The sequence below is a fragment of the Salmo salar genome, chromosome 20, assembly GCF_965601325.2.
Source record: "Salmo salar chromosome 20, fSalSal1, whole genome shotgun sequence".
NCBI classification, from domain to species: Eukaryota; Metazoa; Chordata; class Actinopteri; order Salmoniformes; family Salmonidae; genus Salmo; species Salmo salar.
In genome coordinates this window covers 68,103,548-68,126,315 of record NC_138310.1, presented here as the reverse complement: position 1 = coordinate 68,126,315, position 22,768 = coordinate 68,103,548, and the positions used below count along the sequence as shown (strand labels likewise).

The window sequence follows — 22,768 nt, the reverse complement described above, 5'->3', positions numbered from 1 at the left end:
GTGAATCTTCTTATGTCCAAGACATATCTTCTATCAATCCAATGGATGAGTCTGAGGTTTGATCAAAAACCTTCATCAATGAAAATAATGACACTCTGGCTTGAAGAAACAGTTGTTGTTTTATACAAGTATATGCCATTACATGTTTATAACGTAGCTACAACACAATGCCTTTCTGTTTTCCCTCCAGTGCCTCCTGAGGACCCAGTGATCCGTGGTGGTCCGGTGGTGAGCCTGAGAGCAGGAGATCCCCTAAACCTGACCTGCCACGCTGACAACGCCAAGCCAGCCGCATCCATCATCTGGATCCGCAATGGAGAGGTCCTCAATGGAGCCATGTACTCCAAGGTAAGCATCGAGGTGTGTAATACACAGTTTGTTTTTTAAGGATGGAGAGAGGGCTGGGGTTTTTGAGGGGGGAGTGGTTAGACACTTACCCATTCCCATAGGTAGAAAGCAAAAGCCCTCAAACACTACTTCTTCCATGTAATAGGTTATATCACTCATCAAATTCCATTTGACGCTAGTCAACCCTTTCCTTGAAATTTGTTGTGAATAGCCACTTTAAGAGCACTAGCCGTCTGTGACGGGTGATTACTTGTGCCATCTGTAAACTGTGCCTCAGCATTCAGCCTAGATTGATTGGAATAAAATCCCTCGAAAATACAGTGTCTTCTCTGGGATGTCTAAAGGATGTTTGTCCTCTTCGCCCAGCTAATGCCTCTACCCAAACAAGCAGATGGTGGGCGATAAGAATGCAAGTCGGTGACTCTCCAGCACCTTTGCTGTCTCCTAGGTGCCATGCTTCTCTCTTTTCAGTGGCAGGGTCCATAAAGAGATCTGTTCGGTCACTTCTTTATTGGAGAAGCCGTCCCTGATCTGTGGTATTCAGAGAAGATGCTCTGCCAACCAACCCTAGCCTTCAACTCAACCATCACCACACACAATGCCACACCAGACTGCCAGCTGGCCCCTCTGGCAATTCAATGACACTAACCCGCGGGCTAAACATGTAATCAATGCCACTGTCTGAATTTCCATATAAACAAGGAGAGCGAGCGGGCACCAACTCTCTCTCCGCTGTCTCATCCCATTATTGGCTTTTTTCAAAGAGCAGATAAATGCCATTGATTGGGCTGGGATACGGCACAAGCCCAATTGAATAAAACAAGGTGCCGTTTGCTAATAGTAGGGGGGATAGCATGCTTCTTACATACACTTCCTCTTTCTGAAACAGCAGCAGCAGTGATGTGGGGACATTGTAGCCCAGCTGATGGATGGCAGCAGCAGCTGAGCCATGCAGTCTCTAGCCACAGCCTTCCCCTCATATCACTACCATTACATATAAATGTGTTAAATTAAAAGTGGATGATTGTCTCCTGAGAAATGTAGCTTTTGAGAAGATAATTGGCTGTCCTGCCCCATCTCGACCCTCGCCTCGCTCCACACCCCACAGATGATGGGAGGTAATATGGCCAGATGTGCCAGAGTAAGATGGTAGTTTCCTGATGCATGGCTTCCTCTACTCTACAAGAATGGCTTTGACCCCTATAGGTCTCAGAATGACCTCCCTCAAAATCCTAATGGATCAGTTATCTGCCATTTATCTTTAAGTAAGCTGTTACTTTGTGATAAGTACTTGGACCTGGTATGGTCTTACTGTATGAAGCAGTCATTCAAAAGATATGGTTATACTGCATGTGAATGGCATTGAGTATGGGCTTGACCTTGACCTTGTTATACTCATTGCATACTGTACATTGTGAGGAGGCCTAGTACAAGCTTCAGATGATGGAAAATCTGAATTTGAGAACAAGGGAGAATATCTAAATCCTAACCGTCTCGTCTTCGGTTCCATTCCACGGGGGACTAGTACGAAAAAAGTAGGGAAATAAATGCACTCACTACTGTAAGTCACTTTGGATAAGAGTGTCTGCTAAATGACTAAAATGTATAATGTAAATGTAAACCCAAACCACATTTCAGTCAGCTCCTTATGGATGGACTGATGAAAAAATGTAAGGGGTGTCACCATAGTAACTTCCACAGGGCTGAGGGAATCCATTACTCTGTGAAGCATTCAAATGCACGACACCAGAAAATAAGTTCTGTTTATCGTCCCTCTCTTCCTCCACAGATACGATGTGTGTGTGTGTGTGTTTGTGTGTGTGTGTGTGTGTGTGTGTGCTCAAACACACATGCATGTGGGGGTCTGGGAGAGGAACTGTGTCCATCTGATGAATGGGCATGTGCCTGAACTCAATTTTATACACTAATTGTAGTCTCACCCATTAATTTCTAATGACCAGTCATTTTTGACCGGGAACACCACAGGTGTACAAACGTTAAATAAAACACCCAAAATGTAATGAAAATCATCAACATTTATATTGTGTATTCAGATGCCCTGTGTGGACAAAGTCATGGAACCTTATGACAATCAGATTAAATTAACTACATTTTTCAGAGAAAGAACTTGTAAATCGGTCCAATTCGAGCGGAACACAGCAGGAGGGTTAATAGTAATGTTCAATACCAAGTGAGGCGGGGGGAAATCATCCTGGAAAAAAGTAACTAATTAACTTTAAAGAGTGTAAAATACATGTCACATTTTTCACACTCAAGAGACAGGTTGAGTTCCCAGTACTTTCCCTGCATAATAATCTATAGTACCCCTTACTTTCCCAGTATTTCCATATTACTCGCTACATTTAACCTTTCAAATGATTCAACAAGTATCAGTCTCTCTCTCTTTCATTGTTTTTCTCTCTTGTCAAGCTAATTAACCTCACTGGCTTTGTGCAAGAGAAATTAAAAGTAGGCCTTGGGTGCACTAAAAGAGTAATTTAATACATTTTGTTAAACAGAACGTTAGAAATGATCTGTCTTTCTGGTAGTAGGATTATATAAGTTAATCAAGTAAGACCTCTTTAACCTCATGACCAGAGAAAATTGTGAAAATATATTATTTTCTCTTTTGCAGAAATAGGATGTACAAAGTTTATGCAATTTATATTTTTTCTTAGTGAAATTAATATCCAGTAATGAGCTTTGAAATGTGCTTCTGGTTTGGTCTGCAATTTTACAAATGCTGATTTAATTTAACTTGGAACCACATTTCATGTTTGGACATATCAAAGGCTCATTAGATTAACTGCAGAATATTAATGTCAGCCAAATGATTAGTGTAAACAGGGAGTAGACATCCCTCTGAGCCTCCCTTCATATTCCCTTTCACTGGTATTTTTACCTAAATAATGGAAGTATTTCAGGCATGTCTGAAAGGTGAAAACTGTCCATGTTTTATTTTTTATTAGCCTTCCTGTTAATTGTAATAAACATAATTAGTGTAAAGGTTAGGTAAAAACAATTTACAGACATTCCTGAAAATAGAAAAAGCTCCATATTTATCAGTAGAAACGTAACCAGCATTATCATTATACTATAGGTTCACTCATATTGTCACGTCCTGGCCAGTATAAGGTTAATTGTTTTTGTAGTTTGGTCAGGACGTGGCAGAGGGTATTTGTTTTATGTGGTTCGGGGTGGTGTGTTTGTGTAAAGGGTGTTTGATTTAGTATTTCCGGGTTTTTGGTTGATGGTCTATGTGTTTGTATTCTATGGTTAGTCTGGTGTGTGTGTTTCTATGTTTGGTTAATTGGGGTTGGGACTCTCAGTTGAAGGCAGGTGTTGTCTATCTGCCTTTGATTGAGAGTCCCATATATTAGGGTGTGTTTGTGTGTGTGATTTGTGGGTGATTGTTCTGTGCTTAGCCGTGTGCCTAGTCAGACTGTTATTGTCGTTCGTTTTTCGTGTTTGTTATTTTTGTATGTTCATTTTGAGAGTAATTAAAAATCAAGATGAGCATTCACGTACCTGCTGCGTTTTGGTCCTCATTCACCGACGACAACCGTGACACATATTCATTCAATATGACCTTCTACTGTCTATGCACCCTTATCCCTTATCTTGAAGAGCAAACTTCACTCTCTCCCTAACCATTTTTCAATTCCTTTCTTAACTTGGGAAAGGTATTCTCCTCACATGCTCCAGGCAGTGATATGGGAAATCATCAATTTGTAATTCGAGCTATTTTAAAACAGCTAGTGGCTGGGTGTTGAGTTCTATGCTGTAGCCGGGCGTATACAAGATGAATGACTTTAGACAGGTCCAGAGCTATGAGAGAAACAATCCTGATGGTGTCAGAAAGGATATTACATTGACACATCCTGCTGCTGACAGCTAATACGTACTGCTTTAGAGGTGAGTGCCAGGGCTTCTGTAGCCTGGTGAGATCTGAGACTCTTCACCAAGACATTTTGTTTTCATGCAAATGCAGAAGAACAATATATGATCATGTATCTTTATGCTATTTTGCGTATTCCTTACATACATATTATTTGACTCCAAGACAATAGTATTTTTGCTTAGCTAGGTACAGGAACACTTGAGTAAATGAGGGATACAAAGTATATTGAAAGCAGGGGCTTCCACACAGGTGTGGCTCCTGAGTTAATTAAGCAATACACATCCCATCATGCTTAGGGTAATGTATAAAAATGTTGGGCAGGCCATTATTCTGGCTACCATTTGCTTCTCACAAAAGTTGACAATGTCCCCATCCACAGGGCACGAGTGGTGACTGAATTGTTTTATGAGCATTTTAATTTTAGTATTTTAAAAAAAATCTTTTTTATTTTTTATATTTTGTATTTTTTCACCTTTATTTAACCAGGTACGCTAGTTGAGAACAAGTTCTCATTTACAACTGCGACCTGGCCAAGATAAAGCATGGCCAAGATAAAGCATGAAAATGATGTAAACCATATGCCATGGTCATCTCAGTCATCAGATCTCAACCCAATTAAACACTTATGTGAGATTCTGGAGCAGCTCCTGAGACAGTGTTTTCCACCACCATCAACAAAACACTGAATTATGGAATTTCTCGTGGAAGAATGGTGTCGCATCCCTCCAACAGAGTTCCAGACAATTGTAGAATCTATGCCAAGGTGCACTGAAGCTGTTCTGGCTCATGGTGGCCCAACGCCTTCTTAAGAGATTTTGGCAGTTACCTGTATATCTTAAGAAGACAGTCGTTGACTGGAGATAGCAGAAAAGTAAGATGATGAAAAGGCATGCATGTATGCAAAACCTCCAAACTTCCTGGCACACAGCTAATATAATGCCAGGTTCCTTGACACTTTAATATGCAGTCAGTGTGTGGCATATCTAGCTAGGTTTCATTATGATTCTCAAACTTCCATGAAAGGAGAGACATGAGGTGGTAATTACTGCCATTATCCAGAAACCTGTCAATAGCTTTCATTGTGACATGCCTTAATATGTAACGATCATTGCAGCTAAAATATTTATTGTCACCTTTGCGAACTTACAGATGTTATTATAAAACAAGGACTTGTTGAGAGCCAGTTTCAGAGGGCAGCAGTGATGTTTCAAATTTCCTCCCACGCGAGTCATGACCTTGGTTTGAAAAGTGCAGAAAGGTCCTCAAAGGAAGTTTGATGAGCTTTCTTGTCTATGCTATTGAGCTACAGGCAGTTAGATTTGGGTATGTCATTTAGGCAAACATTTAAAAGAAGGGGCGGATCATTATTAATAATGGCCATCATATTTTTACTTGTTTCATTGAGTGAAAAAGTGTAATATTAGAAGAGCTTCTACTATGAATCCCAGTAGTTTATTTGTAAAGTTAACACATAGGTTGTGTTAATGAACACTATATTTGTATAGAGTACCAATAGAGTATTATTTGAAGTAGTGTCAGTCTTGACTTTGTGGTTTGCCACATAGTGCTCCTGGCATGGCCAATTTGTTCTGATGGGTGAGCTTGCACTGTTGCATGGTGGTTAGCAGGGCTTCCACAGTCCTCCCTGAGCACCAGACAATGCAGAATTGTACCGGGCGGCCTCCAGGTGGCTCTCACAATGCGAGAAGGGCTACTGCTCGGAGGATGAGCACTGAAAAGAAGATTGATTTCCTTTGTGGAGTATGACAAGCTATGCGCCAGAGCACAGCTCCAGACACACAAAGAGGCTCAGAAACAGATTCCTTTTTTCGGATCAATCAGCCTTGGAGAAAGACTACAGACTTGAGCATGCCAGGGGTTTATTTGTCTGTGTTGTCCCCAGGGCATCCAGGTGAATTGCTGCATTTGGGTTCCAGGCCTTGAGTTTCGATTGATGGTGTTATTCAGACTGTCCCACTATCTCCACTACCATATCATCGTTGAACTCTAAACTCTTTCCTTTTTTTCTCCTCTCAGACATTGCTTCGTGATGGAAGGAGGGAGAGTACGGTTAGCACCCTCTACCTGTCTGCCTCCAACATCGAGACAGGCCAGCAGATCATCTGTCGAGCGTCCAACAAAGCTGTGCCCAATGGCAAAGAGACCAGCGTCAACATTGACATCCAACGTGAGATTCCCCTTCTCTAAAGGCCTATAACCTGGTCCCTGACCAAACTTTATTGTGCCCCAGGGTATTTCCCACCACAGTATCAGCCCCTGACTCGATGAATAAGATGTTTCTTTGTGTTTCTCTATGTTTACCATTTCTACTTGAAAGTGGAGGTATTAGCACAAAGAGACCGTTTTGACAGTTGCAGTTAAAAACCCATTATAAACATCTAGATTCATTTTAAGCTCTGATGAATATTCATAATTGGTTTTGAGTTTGCATTTCTTGTGTGGTTAGGTAGGAGATCACCTTTTTTGTTTCCAGTGATGAAATATCACTGGACCCGTCTGTCTTAAGTGAATGGGATTTTTTCTTTGCTCCAACAATCTCTTCGCGGCATTGTGCACATATCCCTGGCTCTTTTATTTCCTATCCTATGCCATCAATCTTTTTGACGAGAGCATGCACAATCCCCTCTAAAATAGGAAAAGTAAGCCCAGTGTGTAAAACACATTGAGCCTCAATTTTCAGAAAATCTTTTTAGATCAAGAACTATTCACAGTAAGAGCGTGATTCTGAACAAAGGGATTTTGCAGCAGCCCCCTTCAACACCATTAAGTACGACTAATAAAGCATAAAATGCTATTTAGAGATCCATTACAAGTGACGGCTCCATTCTTTTCATTATGTACACCACGAGAGGCACATTACAGCTCAATGCCAGCATGCAGGCGATTGGAGGCGCCGGTGTAAAAATGATTAACAGTTGTTGGTGTTTGCAACCCTCGCAGTTTGTTCTAATGTTTTTGTCATGCAAAGTGAGAGGAAGTGCGGTGTTGTGATTGTGTGACACGGAGAGTAGTGAGGAGCTACGGTATGATGGCTGTGACGGGCATGTTCCCTCCACTCTCCACATCTGGCTTCCTGTGGGCGTGACAAAAGGCTTAACAAGGGGAAGGAGTAGTTGCTTGCAAACAATCCCGGAAAACGATCTTTGCAACTTGCAAAACTGGGGCTTCAACTACAGTTTTTCACAGGGTGATGAACAAATGAGTGTGAGCAGGACCAAATTGACTAGCATCATGTTGCGTCTCACTCACCTCTTGTCTAACCCCAGGCCTCCCACTCACCTTCTGCCACTCTCCACCTCCACCTCTACGCTTGGCCTGTGGACAGGTAGCGAGGCTGGTGCTCCCCGCCTCCGTCCCTGGTATCACTCTGAGATCGAGAAATAAAAGGCACTGTAATTTAACATTGAGTCATTGGTGCTGGTTAGCAATTTGATCACTTCCCATGCTGACTCATTTGATTATGGGGTTCATGCCTCGCGACTGGATATGAAACGCTCAAAATACATTGTTGAAACCAATATCATTCAGAGGAAAATGAGAGCGAGGAGTACGTAGACTATATGCAATGAGATACATATCAGGAGGTGGATAGAGCTAATGGGATCAGATTCAAATGAGCATGTATAGACAGCCTAAAGACCACTTGAGTGTGAATACAGAGAAGAATTGTCTAGTAGAAGAAATGGGCAAAAATTGGTATCCATTTGGTTTCCCATTGTAACAAGAGAAAACAGGTGTTAAATGAATAAATGATGGAGCAACTGGCAAGGTAGAGAGAGGTAGACATGCACCCTCTTTCCCCCCAAACCTCTCCTTGGCAAAGTAGTCACCACAGAGGCCCTGTTCTCCTCTCCACAGGGGGCAGTGTGTATGACAGAGGGAGGTAAATATTGATGAGAGACAGCTGTCTGCTCACAGAACAGGGAGGTACCTGGGGGAATGCTGTGCAGTAAAGTTTTGGGGTAAGGACCAAAAGAAAAACCACTCCAGCCCTTTGACACTGAAATAGACACACACAGAAATGTAGGACTAAGCCATTGTTTTTTTTGGTCACCCACCCAGTACAACCCGATCAAGGCTAAGCTAAGAGAATACACTGCATGACCATGTTCCCTGCAACTCTTTTGGGTTTCTTTAAACCCTCCTCAAACCAAATATTCCATTGGGCCCCACACACCATTCAGGCCTGAATGGGCAACTTAATAGTACAGTTGCTGTGGTACCAAGACAAACTCAAGATAAAAAGTCTGAAATAACTTACATTACAGCCATGTGTGTAGACCATGTCAAGTACTAAGACAAAAGCAATACTCGTTTCCTTTGTATGTTGTATATCATGTGTTATAACTGGTGAACAACTGTTCCCAGGCCCCTCCAACAAAGGCAGGCAGGATCGATGCCGGTTCCAGGTGAATAAAGGCTATTAGTCCAGCCTAGGCGTTCATGAAGGTTAGTTACAGTACAGAGAGTATTTGAGGTGCCGGTGAAGCAGAGCTACACATCCGCACAGATACAGAGTGATATTTGACAGTCATGAGATGGCATGTGTCTGTGTGTGCATTTCAGTGAGGGAAAGAAACCGAGAGCAAAAGAAAGAGAGAGAGAGATATGCTACTGTGATGCAGAAGACACGGTACTGACAAAACCTAATCTAATACTGTATTCCTCTATGTTTAAATGCTATTGAGAAAGAGAGGAAAGCTGTGTGTGTCTCCATGTATGACTTTTAATGATTGTCTCCAATCCTCTCATTCAAGTTGACTAATTGACGTTCTGGTTCAATGTGATAATGTCAGCTACAACAAAAGTAATTAAAATGTTTGTAGATTTAATGCCAATATGGATCATTTTTATTTTGGTCACATTTCCCAGTTAAAAAGCCTTAAATCTCTCAGTCTAATTTGGAGTAATCTAAACATTACCCCAAAATTTTGCTGCACAGCATAAGCCTGTGTCAAATCCAATATATTTGTGTGGACTATTTCCCTTTATCATCACTTTAATGTGCTTGTGAATTACATTGGCCTCAGCATTTTCAGCTCAACATAAGTTCATACGGAGTTATCTGACCTGGGGGTTAAGCACATTAGCATCTTTTGCCAAATGGGATTTAAAGCAGGAGGCAGGCTGAGTTCAGGACCATGGACAGAGTGCTGACTTTAGTTGTGTGAGTGAGTACATGAGCTCACTGTAATTATTTAATAGCAGGGTTAGCTCATGATTCTCTCTCAACAACACCATGACTTTGGGCAGCCTTTATATTGTGCTCTATAGACTTTCAAGTGTTAAGGCAAAGCCTGAAAATCACCTACTCCAAATCTGAACTGATAACACCATGTAGCAAGCCTTGTGATAACATCTTCAGCCTGGCTGGGTGTGTCTATCTGTCTGTTGAGCTGCGTCCAACAAGCAAACACGGCATCCCACACACAAGGGCTGATGGGAGAGGTGGGGGTTAAGGCTAACGTGTTTGCATTGCAAATAAGGCGAGCAGCAGTATAATAATGCCATTTGTTGAGACTAATTAATAGAAAACATGCAGATGTGTGGTGGGGGAGTATTTTTGTTTGTTACTAAGCTCCGCTTAATGCCCTTGTTGCCCAATCAAGCAGATAATGACAAATTCATCTGGAAAAAAACATGGATTGGAAATTACTTTTGGTTGCTAGTTCGAGTATGCCAGAGGTGTAATGATGTTATAATAAGGAATATATTCAGGAGCAGTGGCTTAATCTGGATTCATTGTATCATCACGTTTTGAATGGAGACCAGTAGCATCTGTACCATCACTCAACTAAGCTATGCCCACCAGCCTCCACTGTTTTCTCTTCAAACTTTTGAAAGTAAACCATGCGTCAGATCTACTGTTGAACCTTGCAGGTATACTTGAAAATGTAAAAAGCCCAAACAAAGGGCCTACAGTCTGAATGGCAAAGACATATGCCTGCATTGGTGTGAGTGGGTAAATAAATGCATGGTGTTGGCTTTGGGGGATAGTCAAGCTGTGAACTTGCAGTTGTCTGCCCCTGTGTGCCCGCCTCCAGTAGTACACTGGGCCAACCAGCAGACAGCATCCATCTCCATATGGCTAGGGATATGCCACCGCTCTAGTAGCAAATAAACAGACTCCCCATCCTTCAGAAACAGCCTTTGCTCCTGGAGGCTTATCCTCATGGAGGAACAGCTGTCTACAATGAGAGTGGAAATTGAGCTTTAAGAAAGGGAAGAAAGCCATTTACGTTGGCACCATCTCTGGGAAATCTAGAGAAGTTGGCTGATTGTTCAAAAATGCCATCTGCTCCACTCTTTGAACTTCCGATCAAAAGCAATCATCAGACTACACTATCTTCCTCTTTTTTAGCCATCCTGTTGTTGTCGCTCAACTGCCATCATCACCACCACTACTGTTCCCATCACCCCTCCCACCGTCTCTATATCACTCGCCTGATGAATCTGAGGAATTAATGGCCCTGCATATTGATGGGCCTGTCGCGTGAAGCCTCAAACGAGCTCACTCTCACTCATGCATTTATACATCAAAGTGACAAACAGACATCTTTATTAAGTGGCTGTCTGTCTCCATGGGGGTCAGAGGGCGGCAAGTTGGTGACCAGAGATCCCATCCCAGAGTCCTTCTCATCAGGCGTTTTGGCGGCCGTCTCTCTCTTCCCTCTTGTTCTCCAAGGACAAAGCTATCCAAGCAGAATGGCCAAGTAGCTCATCTTAAATACATAATGGCATTATGCCACAATGTCTCATAAGTGAGATACACTCAGAGGCTTCTTTCATTCAGGGAGGGTCAGTCTTCACAGGCTGATTGACATGAAAGAACTCCCTGGCCCAATCAATAATAAAAAACAGCAATTGGCTAATATGCCCTTAGATCTCACTCGCAGCTGAAAAAAATGAAGTTTGGTATTAAGGAGTACAAGCATAATGTTGTCGAGGTAGTAGGCCCATGGAAAACCTCCCACCACAAAGCAGAGTAGCAGGGTACACTGCCACCACCTCCACATCTGCCATTCTGCCTCTCTGCAGTTCTTTTTGCCTGCCTCTTTGTCCACCCAATTAGCCAGCCATAGTGCTACACACCTACCCTGCTGCTAACACTGCTGCTCACAGCTTGGCCTAGGTTCATGTTAATGATAGCCTGGTGTCTTCCAGGATCCAACATGTTGTTCCTACCTTCATTGGCCCACAGGAGAGACCTGGCACGGGTGTGTGGGTTGTTGTGTGTTTGTAAGCGGGTATAGTGTCCCAAAAAGCCATTTGAGCAGATGTGGGGTAAGAATGGCACCTGGACCACCCTCCCTCTGGGGTGCGGTGGCAGCTGAGCTTGCCTAGAGCAGCTGCACACCCACAGGGCAAACAGAAAAGTGTATTACAGAACCTTGTATTACAGCACAGTGTATTACGGCACAGTGTATTACGGCAAACTGTATTACGGCACAGTATATTACAAGAACAGTGTATTACGGCACAGTGTGTTACAGCACAGTGTATTTTAGTACACAGCGTATTTCAGCTCAGTGTAGTACAGCACAGTGTATTTCAGCACAGTGTATTTCAGCACAATGTATTTCAGCAGTGTATTTTAGCACACAGTGTATTTCAGCACAGTGTATTTCCTCTCAATGACCACACACACAGAGAAGGATGTATGCACACTTGCACACAAGAACACACACACACCACACACACACACACACACACACACACACACACACACACACACACACACACACACACACACACACACACACACACACACCCTCATCACTCACATGCAACCTCTCCCTACAGCTACAACACTGGGAGGAATGGGCTGAGCAACAGCAGCCTAACTGTTCTCTCTGCTAGTGGCTGTGGCTGTGCCCACAGCCCACCACACTGTTACTTCTGCATCCAAACAACTGGGCCCCTGGATGTTACGTTAGTGTAATTGGACACAGAGCACATGGAGACAGGACACCATCCAAATGGATGTTTGCTGCACCTGCACTAAACCCACTCCAACCCCATGGAATCTCCGTATTTCTCTTTGTTAGTTTGCTAATGTGCCCAAGGCTCTCCAAATTACAGAACGACAGATGTGTAATTATTCTACTTTCTCAAAGTTTAAAGCTAGGGAGGTCTAAGGTCTGGAGAAGCTTTGGACCTTTCCAGTTTGAAATAATGATGTTGTAATATCTTGCTGCACATATCTATCATTCCTCATTCATGTATTCGTCTGTAGGCTGTAGGGTCAAGCCAAACCTATCATTGGAAACAGCATCTTGCCATAGCAACTGCAATCATCATCTTGCATTTTTCTATTTTCAAGGAGATGTACCGTAATGACTGTATAAAATAAATTACTTCAATAATGAGCTATATTGTATGCAAAAAAAAGAGGGAAATTATACTTTTACACTAATACAATTTCTCAGAGGAAGAGATTTTGTTGGATCAAAATTATTGACACCCCTAAAGATTCTTATAAATAAAGTAAATTGACTTTATGAATCGTGAATAATGGTAAATAAGAACCTGTTGTCGAGTTGTCAAAGTTTTATTTTGTTCATAAATGTTTTTGTCAACACCTGCTACCAACTAGATGGCTGTAACGGCTTTGGTAGTCGCGTTTGCAGGAATGAGGCGCAGGAAGCGACGAACACAGGGAGTGGTGTTTTTAATAACACTTTGAAGATAAAACAAAGTTCCCAAACACAGGGGAATAAATACAATGTGCGACAATGCCAAGCCGACACGAACAAGACAGTCGACATACAACAATCAATCCCGCACAACAAGGAGCGGGCCAGCTAAACTAAATAGCCCCTCTAATGGCTAATTGACCACAGGTGTCCAAAATGAAAAAAAGGGAAAAGCAAAAGGGAATCGGTGGCAGCTAATAGGCCGGTGACGACGACCGCCGTCGGTGGGAATCGTGACAATGGCGTACAGTACCGGTGGAAGTATACCAAACTTTTTTTATATATACTCAGAGGACCATTATTAACATGTTTTAACCACTCCTATATAAATGGTAGACTATCGGACATGCAACAAGGTCTGATTTCATTATTACTGAAACAGGATCCAAGTGGTATATACACTGCTCAAAAAAATAAAGGGAACACTTAAACAACACAATGTAACTCCAAGTCAATCACACTTCTGTGAAATCAAACTGTCCACTTAGGAAGCAACACTGATTGACAATAAATTTCACATGCTGTTGTGCAAATGGAATAAACAACAGGTGGAAATTATAGGCAATTAGCAAGACACCCCCAATAAAGGAGTGGTTCTGCAGGTGGTGACCACAGACCACTTCTCAGTTCCTATGCTTCCTGGCTGATGTTTTGGTCACTTTTGAATGCTGGCGGTGCTTTCACTCTAGTGGTAGCATGAGACGGAGTCTACAACCCACACAAGTGGCTCAGGTAGTGCAGCTCATCCAGGATGGCACATCAATGCGAGCTGTAGCAAGAAGGTTTGCTGTGTCTGTCAGCGTAGTGTCCAGAGCATGGAGGCGCTACCAGGAGACAGGCCAGTACATCAGGAGACGTGGAGGAGGCCGTAGGAGGGCAACAACCCAGCAGCAGGACCGCTACGTCCACCTTTGTGCAAGGAGGAGCAGGAGGAGCACTGCCAGAGCCCTGCAAAATGACCTCCAGCAGGCCACAAATGTGCATGTGTCTGCTCAAACGGTCAGAAACAGACTCTATGAGGGTGGTATGAGGGCCCGACGTCCACAGGTGGGGGTTGTGCTTACAGCCCAACACTGTGCAGGACGTTTGGCATTTGCCAGAGAACACCAAGAGTGGCAAATTCGCCACTGGCGCCCTGTGCTCTTCACAGATGAAAGCAGGTTCACACTGAGCACATGTGACAGACGTGACAGAGTCTGGAGATGCCGTGGAGAACGTTCTGCTGCCTGCAACATCCTCCAGCATGACCGGTTTGGCGGTGGGTGGTGTGGGGTGGCATTTCTTTGGGGGGCCGCACAGCCCTCCATGTGCTTGCCAGAGGTAGCCTGACTGCCATTAGGTACCGGGATGAGATCCTAAGACCCCTTGTGAGACCATATGCTGGTGCGGTTGGCCCTGGGTTCCTCCTAATGCAAGACAATGCTTGACCTCATGTGGCTGGAGTGTGTCAGCAGTTCCTGCAAGAGGAAGGCATTGATGCTATGGACTGGCCCGCCCGTTCCCCAGACCTGAATCCAATTGAGCACATCTGGGACATCATGTCTCGCTCCATCTACCAACGCCACGTTGCACCACAGACTGTCCAGGAGTTGGCTGATGCTTTAGTCCAGGTCTGGGAGGAGATCCCTCAGGAGACCATCCACCACCTCATCAGGAGCATGCCCAGGCATTGTAGGGAGGTCATACAGGCACGTGGAGGCCACACACACACTACTGAGCCTCATTTTGACTTGTTTTAAGGACATTACATCAAAGTTGGATCAGCCTGTAGTGTGGTTTTCCACTTTAATTTTGAGTGTGACTCCAAATCCAGACCTCCATGGGTTGATAAATTGGATTTCCATTGATTATTTTTGTGTGATTTTGTTGTCAGCACATTCAACTATGTAAAGAAAAAAGTAGCTAATAAGATTATTTCATTCATTCAGATCTAGGATGTGTTATTTTAGTGTTCCCTTAATTTTTTTGAGCAGTATATAAAGATCCAGTCCATTTAAACAATTGGAGGCTTCTGCAGCTTCAGTGCTCTGATGCAAAAATTCTAGCTAAATGCCTGGCACATAGAATTAAAAAGGTTTTGTCAGATATTATTCATCCTAATCAGACAGGTTTTTTACATGGACGATACATTTGAGATAATACAAGACAAGTACTGGAAACAATAGAATACTATAAAATATCGGGGAAACCAGGCTTGGTTTTCACAGCTGACATTGAAAAGGCTTTTGATAAAGTACGACTGGAATTTATATATAAATGCTTGGAAAATTTCAATTTTGGAGAATCTCTTATAAAATGAGTTAAAGTTATGTATAGTAACCCTAGGTGTAAAATAATAAATGATGCCTACATCTCACAAAGTTTTAAACTGTCAAGAGGAGTAAAACAAGATTGTCCACTATGAGCATATCTATTTATTATTACCATCGAAATGTTAGCTGTTAAAATTAGATCCAACAATAATACTAAGGGATTAGAAATCCATGGCTTAAAATCGAAGGTGTCATTGTAAGCTGATTATTCATGTTTTCTTTTAAAATCACAATTAGAATCCCTCCACAGCCTCATAGAGGATTTAGATACTTTTTCTAACTTCTCTGGATTAAAACCAAATTATGATAAATGTTGATATTACGTATTGGATCACTAAGAAAACGCAATTTTTACATTACCGTGTAGTTTCCCAATAAAATGGTCTGATGGGGATGTGGACATACTTGGTATACATATCCCGAAAGAAAGAAATGATCTCACTCCAATACATTTTAATAGAAAGTTAGCACTATTAGATAACATCTTGCTAACATGGAAAGGAAAATACCTGTTTATTTGTGGAAAAACCACCCTGATCTCATCTCACAGTTTACCTATTTGCTCATGGTTTTGCCTACACCTAGTGACCTGCTTTAAAAATTGTTTTAACAAAAAATATTCAATTTTATTTGGAATGTCTCACGTTCGCCATCTTCAAACTCCCTGTCAAAAATCAGCCAAGGCGCAGTGTGCCGGTAGTTCCACATCCTCTATTTTACGTGAAACCGAACAAAACAATAAAAAGGATAAACAGAAATGAACGTGACGCAACTGAGGCGCACACAAAACCCTCACAGAAAGAATAATTACCCACAAACACAGGTGGGGAAAAGGCTGCCTAAGAATGATTCCCAGAGACAACGATCGACAGCTGCCTCTGATTGGAAACCATACTCGGCCAAAACGAAGAAATATAATGACATAGAATGCCACCCCATACCACACCCTGACCTAACCAAACAGAGAAAAACGGTTCTCTCAGGTCAGTGCGTGACAGAATGGCAAGCCAGACAAAATTTAAATGCCCTATTTATATAATGATTATGAATTTGGAGGGCAGAAATGATTAAATATTAAAGCATTAGACCTCTCACTAAAGGCATCAGTCATACAAAAGTTATACTTAAATTGTTCTCTTGTAAATTAGTATGAATATCTCACCCCATGTTCAAGAATGGCCTTTTTACATTTATTCAGATTATAACTGCTCACTTTCGGTTATTTGAAAATGAAATAATCTCAAAAATATCGATATTTTTTTTAAACAAGCCTTAGAAAGTTTGTAATTTCAGTTTAACGCACCTGAAAAGACAGAACAAATAAGACAATAAATATTGTGGTTCATTTCCAATATACCAATTGATAAAAAAAACGTATTTTTCGATAAAATGTTTAAGAAAAGTATAATCTTTGTAAATTATATTCTAAATAGGACTGGTGGAGTTATCTCACACATGCAGCTAACACAGACATATGGAAATGTCTGCTCTACCCAAAATTACAACCAACTAATTGCAACATGACCAAAAAAATGGACAAGGCAAGTCGAAGGGGGAAAAAGTAAGGAACTTGTCTGTTGGCCCTGCATTAAAGACCAAAAATGGTTAAAGAAAATGAAATTTACATGGTTTTTAGAGTGAAGTACATCGGAAAAAAGCAAAAGAAAACTGCAAGACTGAATAGGAGAAAAAACAAGCAACAAACAAAGAAGATAGGCTTTTGAAAAATAACTATTTTTCATAAAATTGTAGTTATCTTAGCTAGCTGAATTGTTTACCAGTTGCTAAGCAGTTGCTAGGGACTCTTTTGGAAGAAGCTAGCTAGCTAACGAAGAACAACAAACAATATCTAGTTAACAGAAGAAAAGAAAGAGAAAATCAGGACAGAAGAAAAAGGATATCAAAGTGAAACAGTTCTCTAAAGACACAAGAGACAATAATACAAGAAACAACACTTCTGTAGCTTGTCAACTATGTGTCTGTCTATCCCTGTTCTCTCCCCTCTGCACAGGCCATACAAACGCTTCACACCGCGTGGCCGCTGCCACTCTAACCTGGTGGTCCCAGCGCGCACGACCCACGTGGAGTTCCCGGTCTCCGGCAGCCTCTGGAACTGCCGGTCTGCAGCCAACAAGGCTGAGTTCATCTCAGCCTATGCTACCCTCCAGTCCCTAGACTTCCTGGCGCTGACGGAAACATGGATTACCACAGATAACACTGCTACTCCTACTGCTCTCTCTTCGTCTGCCCACGTGTTCTCGCATACCCCTAGAGCATCGAGCCAGCGGGGTGGTGGCACTGGAATCCTCATCTCTCCCAAGTGGACATTCTCTCTTTCTCCCCTGACCCATCTGTCTATCTCCTCATTTGAATTCCATGCTGTCACAGTTACCAGCCCTTTCAAGCTTAACATCCTTATCATTTATCGCCCTCCAGGTTCCCTTGGAGAGTTCATCAATGAGCTTGACGCCTTGATAAGTTCCTTTCCTGAGGATGGCTCACCTCTCACAGTTCTGGGTGACTTTAATCTCCCCACGTCTACCTTTGACTCATTCCTCTCTGCCTCCTTCTTTCCACTCCTCTCCTCTTTTGACCTCACCCTCTCACCTTCCCCCCCTACTCACAAGGCAGGCAATACGCTTGACCTCATCTTTACTAGATGCTGTTCTTCCACTAATCTCATTGCAACTCCCCTCCAAATCTCCGACCACTACCTTGTATCCTTTTCCCTCTTGCTCTCATCCAATACTTCTCACTCTGCCCCTACTCGGATGGTATTGCGCCGTCCCAACGTTCGCTCTCTCTCTCCCGCTACTCTCTCCTCTTCCATCCTATCATCTCTTCCCTCTGCTCAAACCTTCTCCAACCTATCTCCTGATTCTGCCTCCTCAACCCTCCTCTCCTCCCTTTCTGCATCCTTTGATTTTCTCTGTCCCCTATCCTCCAGGCCGGCTCGGTCCTCCCCTCCTGCTCCGTGGCTCGACGACTCACTACGAGCTCACAGAACAGGGCTCCGGGCAGCCGAGCGGAAATGGAGAAAAACTCGCCTCCCTGCGGACCTGGCATCCTTTCACTCCCTCCTCTCTACATTCTCCTCTTCTGTCTCTGCTGCTAAAGCCACTTTCTACCACTCTAAATTCCAAGCATCTGCCTCTAACCCTAGGAAGCTCTTTGCTACCTTCTCCTCCCTCCTGAATCCTCCTCCCCCTCCCCCCCCCCTCCTCCCTCTCTGTGGATGACTTCGTCAACCATTTTGAAAAGAAGGTTGACGATATCCGATCCTCGTTTGCTAAGTCAAACGACACCGCTGGTCCTGCTCACACTGCCCTACCCTGTGCTTTGACCTCTTTCTCCCCTCTCTCTCCAGATGAAATCTCGCGTCTTGTGACGGCCGGCCGCCCAACAACCTGCCCACTTGACCCTATCCCCTCCTCTCTTCTCCAGACCATTTCCGGAGACCTTCTCCCCTACCTCACCTCGCTCATCAACTCATCCTTGACCGCTGGCTACGTCCCTTCCGTCTTCAAGAGAGCGAGAGTTGCACCCCTTCTGAAAAAACCGACACTCGATCCCGCCGATGTCAACAACTACAGACCAGTATCCCTTATTTCTTTTCTCTCCAAAACTCTTGAACGTGCCGTCCTTGGCCAGCTCTCCTGCTATCTCTCTCAGAATGACCTTCTTGATCCTAATCAGTCAGGTTTCAAGACTGGGCATTCAACTGAGACTGCTCTTCTCTGTGTCACGGAGGCTCTCCGCACTGCTAAAGCTAACTCTCTCTCCTCTGCTCTCATCGTTCTAGACCTATCTGCTGCCTTTGATACTGTGAACCATCAGATCCTCCTCTCCACCCTCTCCGAGTTGGGCATCTCCGGCGCGGCCCACGCTTGGATTGCGTCCTACCTGACAGGTCGCTCCTACCAGGTGGCGTGGCGAGAATCTGTCTCCGCACCATGCGCTCTCACCACTGGTGTCCCCAAGGGCTCTGTTCTAGGCCCTCTCCTATTCTCGCTATACACCAAGTCACTTGGCTCTGTCATATCCTCACATGGTCTCTCCTATCATTGCTATGCAGATGACACACAATTAATCTTCTTCTTTCCCCCTTCTGATAACTAGGCGGCGAATCGCATCTCTGCATGTCTGTCAGACATATCAGTGTGGATGACGGATCACCACCTCAAGCTGAACCTCGGCAAGACGGAGCTGCTCTTCCTCCCGGGGAAGGACTGCCCGTTCCATGATCTCGCCATCACGGTTGACAACTCCCTTGTGTCCTCCTCCCAGAGTGCTAAGAACCTTGGCGTGATCTTGGACAACACCCTGTCGTTCTCCACTAACATCAAGGCGGTGACCCGATCCTGTAGGTTCATGCTCTACAACATTCGTAGAGTACGACCCTGCCTCACACAGGAAGCGGCGCAGGTCCTAATCCAGGCACTTGTCATCTCCCGTCTAGATTACTGCAACTCGCTGTTGGCTGGGCTCCCTGCCTGTGCCATTAAACCCCTACAACTCATCCAGAACGCCGCAGCCCGTCTGGTGTTCAACCTTCCCAAGTTCTCTCACGTCACCCCGCTCCTCCGCTCTCTCCACTGGCTTCCAGTTGAAGCTCGCATCCGCTACAAGACCATGGTGATTGCCTACGGAGCTGTGAAGGGAACGGCACCTCCATACCTTCAGGCTCTGATCAGGCCCTACACCCAAACAAGGGCACTGCGTTCATCCACCTCTGGCCTGCTGGCCCCCCTACCTCTGAGGAAGCACAGTTCCCGCTCAGCCCAGTCAAAACTGTTCGCTGCTCTGGCACCCCAATGGTGGAACAAGCTCCCTCATGACGCCAGGACAGCGGAGTCAATCACCACCTTCCGGAGACACCTGAAACCCCACCTCTTTAACCTGTTAGGGCTAGGGGGCAGCATTGACACGGCTGGATAAAAAACATACCCGATTTAATCTGGTTACCACTCCTACTCAGTAACTAGAATATGCATATACTTATTACATATGGATAGAAAACACCCTAAATTTTCTAAAACTGTTTGAATGGTGTCTGTGAGTATAACAGAACTCAAATGGCAGGTCAAAACCTGAGAGATTCCTTTACAGGAAGTGGCCTGTCTGACCATTTGTTGAACTTCTTTTCCATCTCTATCATTTACTAAGGATCTCTGCTCTAACGTGACACTTCCCACGTCTTCCATAGGCTCTCAGAGCCCGGGAAAAAACAGAATGTCGTCATTCCAGCCCCAGGCTGAAACACATTATCGCCTTTCTCAAGTGGCCCATCAAGAGACACTAGCTTATGCGCGTGACCCCGACCGCCCCCGCCTTTGGGATTTTTTCCTCTGTTTGCCGAAAAGGAGATTCCCTGTCGGAATATTATCGCTTTTCTACGAGAAAAATGACGTAAAAATTGATTTTAAACAGCGGTTGACATGCTTCGACGTACGGTAATGGAATACTTTGAATTTTATTGTCAGGAATTGCGCCAAGCGCGTGACACTTCTTTACTATTTCGGATAGTGTCTGGAACGCACGAACAAAACGCCGCTATTCGGATATAACGATGGATTATTTTGGACCAAACCAACATTTGTTATTGAAGTAGCTGTCCTGGGTGTGTATTCTGACGAAGACAACAAAAGGTAATGACATTTTTATAATAGTAAATATGATTATGGTGAGTGCTAAACTTGCCGGGTGTCTAAATAGCGAGCCCGTGATGCCTGGGCTATGTACTTAGAATATGTGGCTTTCACCAAAAAGCTATTTTAAAATCGGACATATCGAGTGCATAGAGGAGGTCTGTATCTATAATTCTTAAAATAATTGTTATGCTTTTTGTGAACGTTTATCGTGAGTAATTTAGTAAAATGTTAGCGAATTCCCCGGAAGTTTGCGGGGGGTATGCTAGTTCTGAACGTCACATGCTAATGTAAAAAGCTGGTTTTTGATATAAATATGAACTTGATTGAACAAAACATGCATGTATTGTATAACATAATGTCCTAGGGTTGTCATCTGATGAAGATCATCAAAGGTGAGTGCTGCATTTAGCTGTCTTCTGGGTTTTGGTGACATTATATGCTGGCTTGAAAAATGGGTGTCTGATTATTTCTGGCTGGATACTCTGCTGACATAATCTAATGTTTTGCTTTCGTTGTAAAGCCTTTTTGAAATCGGACAGTGTGGTTAGATTAACGAGAGTCTTATCTTTAAATGGCTGTAAAATAGTCATATGTTTGAGAAATTGAAGTAATAGGATTTTTAAGGTTTTGAAAATCGCGCCACAGGCTGGCAGTGGCTGTTACGTAGGTGGGACGAATTCGTCCCGCCTAGCCTAGAGAGGTCACCACCTTCCGGAGACACCTGAAACCCCACCTCTTTAATGAATACCTAGGATAGGATAAAGTAATCCTTCTAACCCCCCCCCCCCCCTTAAAAGATTTAGATGCACTATTGTAAAGTGGTTGTTCCACTGGATATCATAAGGTGAATGCACCAATTTGTAAGTCGCTCTGGATAAGAGCGTCTGCTAAATGACTTAAATGTAATGTAAATGTAAAATTGTGACAAATAAAAATATATACCAGTTTCATTTAAAGACCAAGAAATGGACAGCTGTGCCATATAAATTGCAAAATAGTTGGGGAGAGATTTTCAATGTACCAATTCCATGGCAAATGGTTTATGAATTGACACGCAAAATTATGCCGGACTCAAAACTTCAATTTTTTCAGTTTCAATTATTATACAAAATTCTTGCAACCAATAGAATGCTATATGCATGGGGGATACAATCTTCCCACCTCTGCAGATTTTGCCGCGAGGAGGCAGAGTCATTATATAATTTATTTTGATACTGTCCATATGTAGCTCATTTTGGTTGCAGGTCGAGGAATGCCTGAAGAATTGCAACATTTACCTAAAACTAATGCTGCAGATAGCAATACTGGGTGATTTGAAAAGTCATAGTCAATCGATCAATAATACAATAATAATGTTTGCAAAAATGTTTATCTTTAATTTACAATCCGTAGAAGCTATGAGAATAGATCGGTTCAGTACTTTTGTGAAGCATCACAGCACAGTTGAAAAATATATGGCAAATTGAAATCCAAAATGGATGGTGTTAAGAGATAGATGGGAGGGGTTGAATGGAGCTGAAGGGTGGGACTAATAACAACAAAATAACAAATGTAAACTGTATATAGGTACTGAAATGTTGTGAAATAGCACAGTTAGAAATAGAAATCAAACTGGATGGATATCAGAAATAGAGTAAGGCCAGGACTAAAAACAAACAAAATATAACTATTGTAAAATAGATTGTGTCTGTAAAATGTGAATAGTATGTATAAACTGAAGGTAGAAGCCTAAGTGTTATTGTTTATTAGTCTACTAATAAACCTAACCAGTCTACTAATAAACTGGTTCACTAATAAACTAACTTATTAGTTTATTAATAAACTAATAGCTAATTAATT

The 22,768-nt window shown here is 43.1% G+C and overlaps 1 protein-coding gene across 4 annotated transcripts in view; it reads left to right on the top strand.

The window, feature by feature from the left end:
* Positions 1 to 22,768, top strand: part of LOC106581099 (kin of IRRE-like protein 3) — a 331,788-nt gene that overhangs the window by 176,409 nt on the left and 132,611 nt on the right. For all 4 annotated transcript variants that reach the window (XM_014162832.3, XM_045703859.2, XM_045703858.2 and 1 more), the window contains exons 4-5: positions 191 to 348; positions 6,287 to 6,437. In XM_014162832.3, coding sequence (XP_014018307.1) covers positions 191 to 348; positions 6,287 to 6,437 — 309 coding nt within the window. The remainder of the gene's footprint in view (positions 1 to 190; positions 349 to 6,286; positions 6,438 to 22,768) is intronic.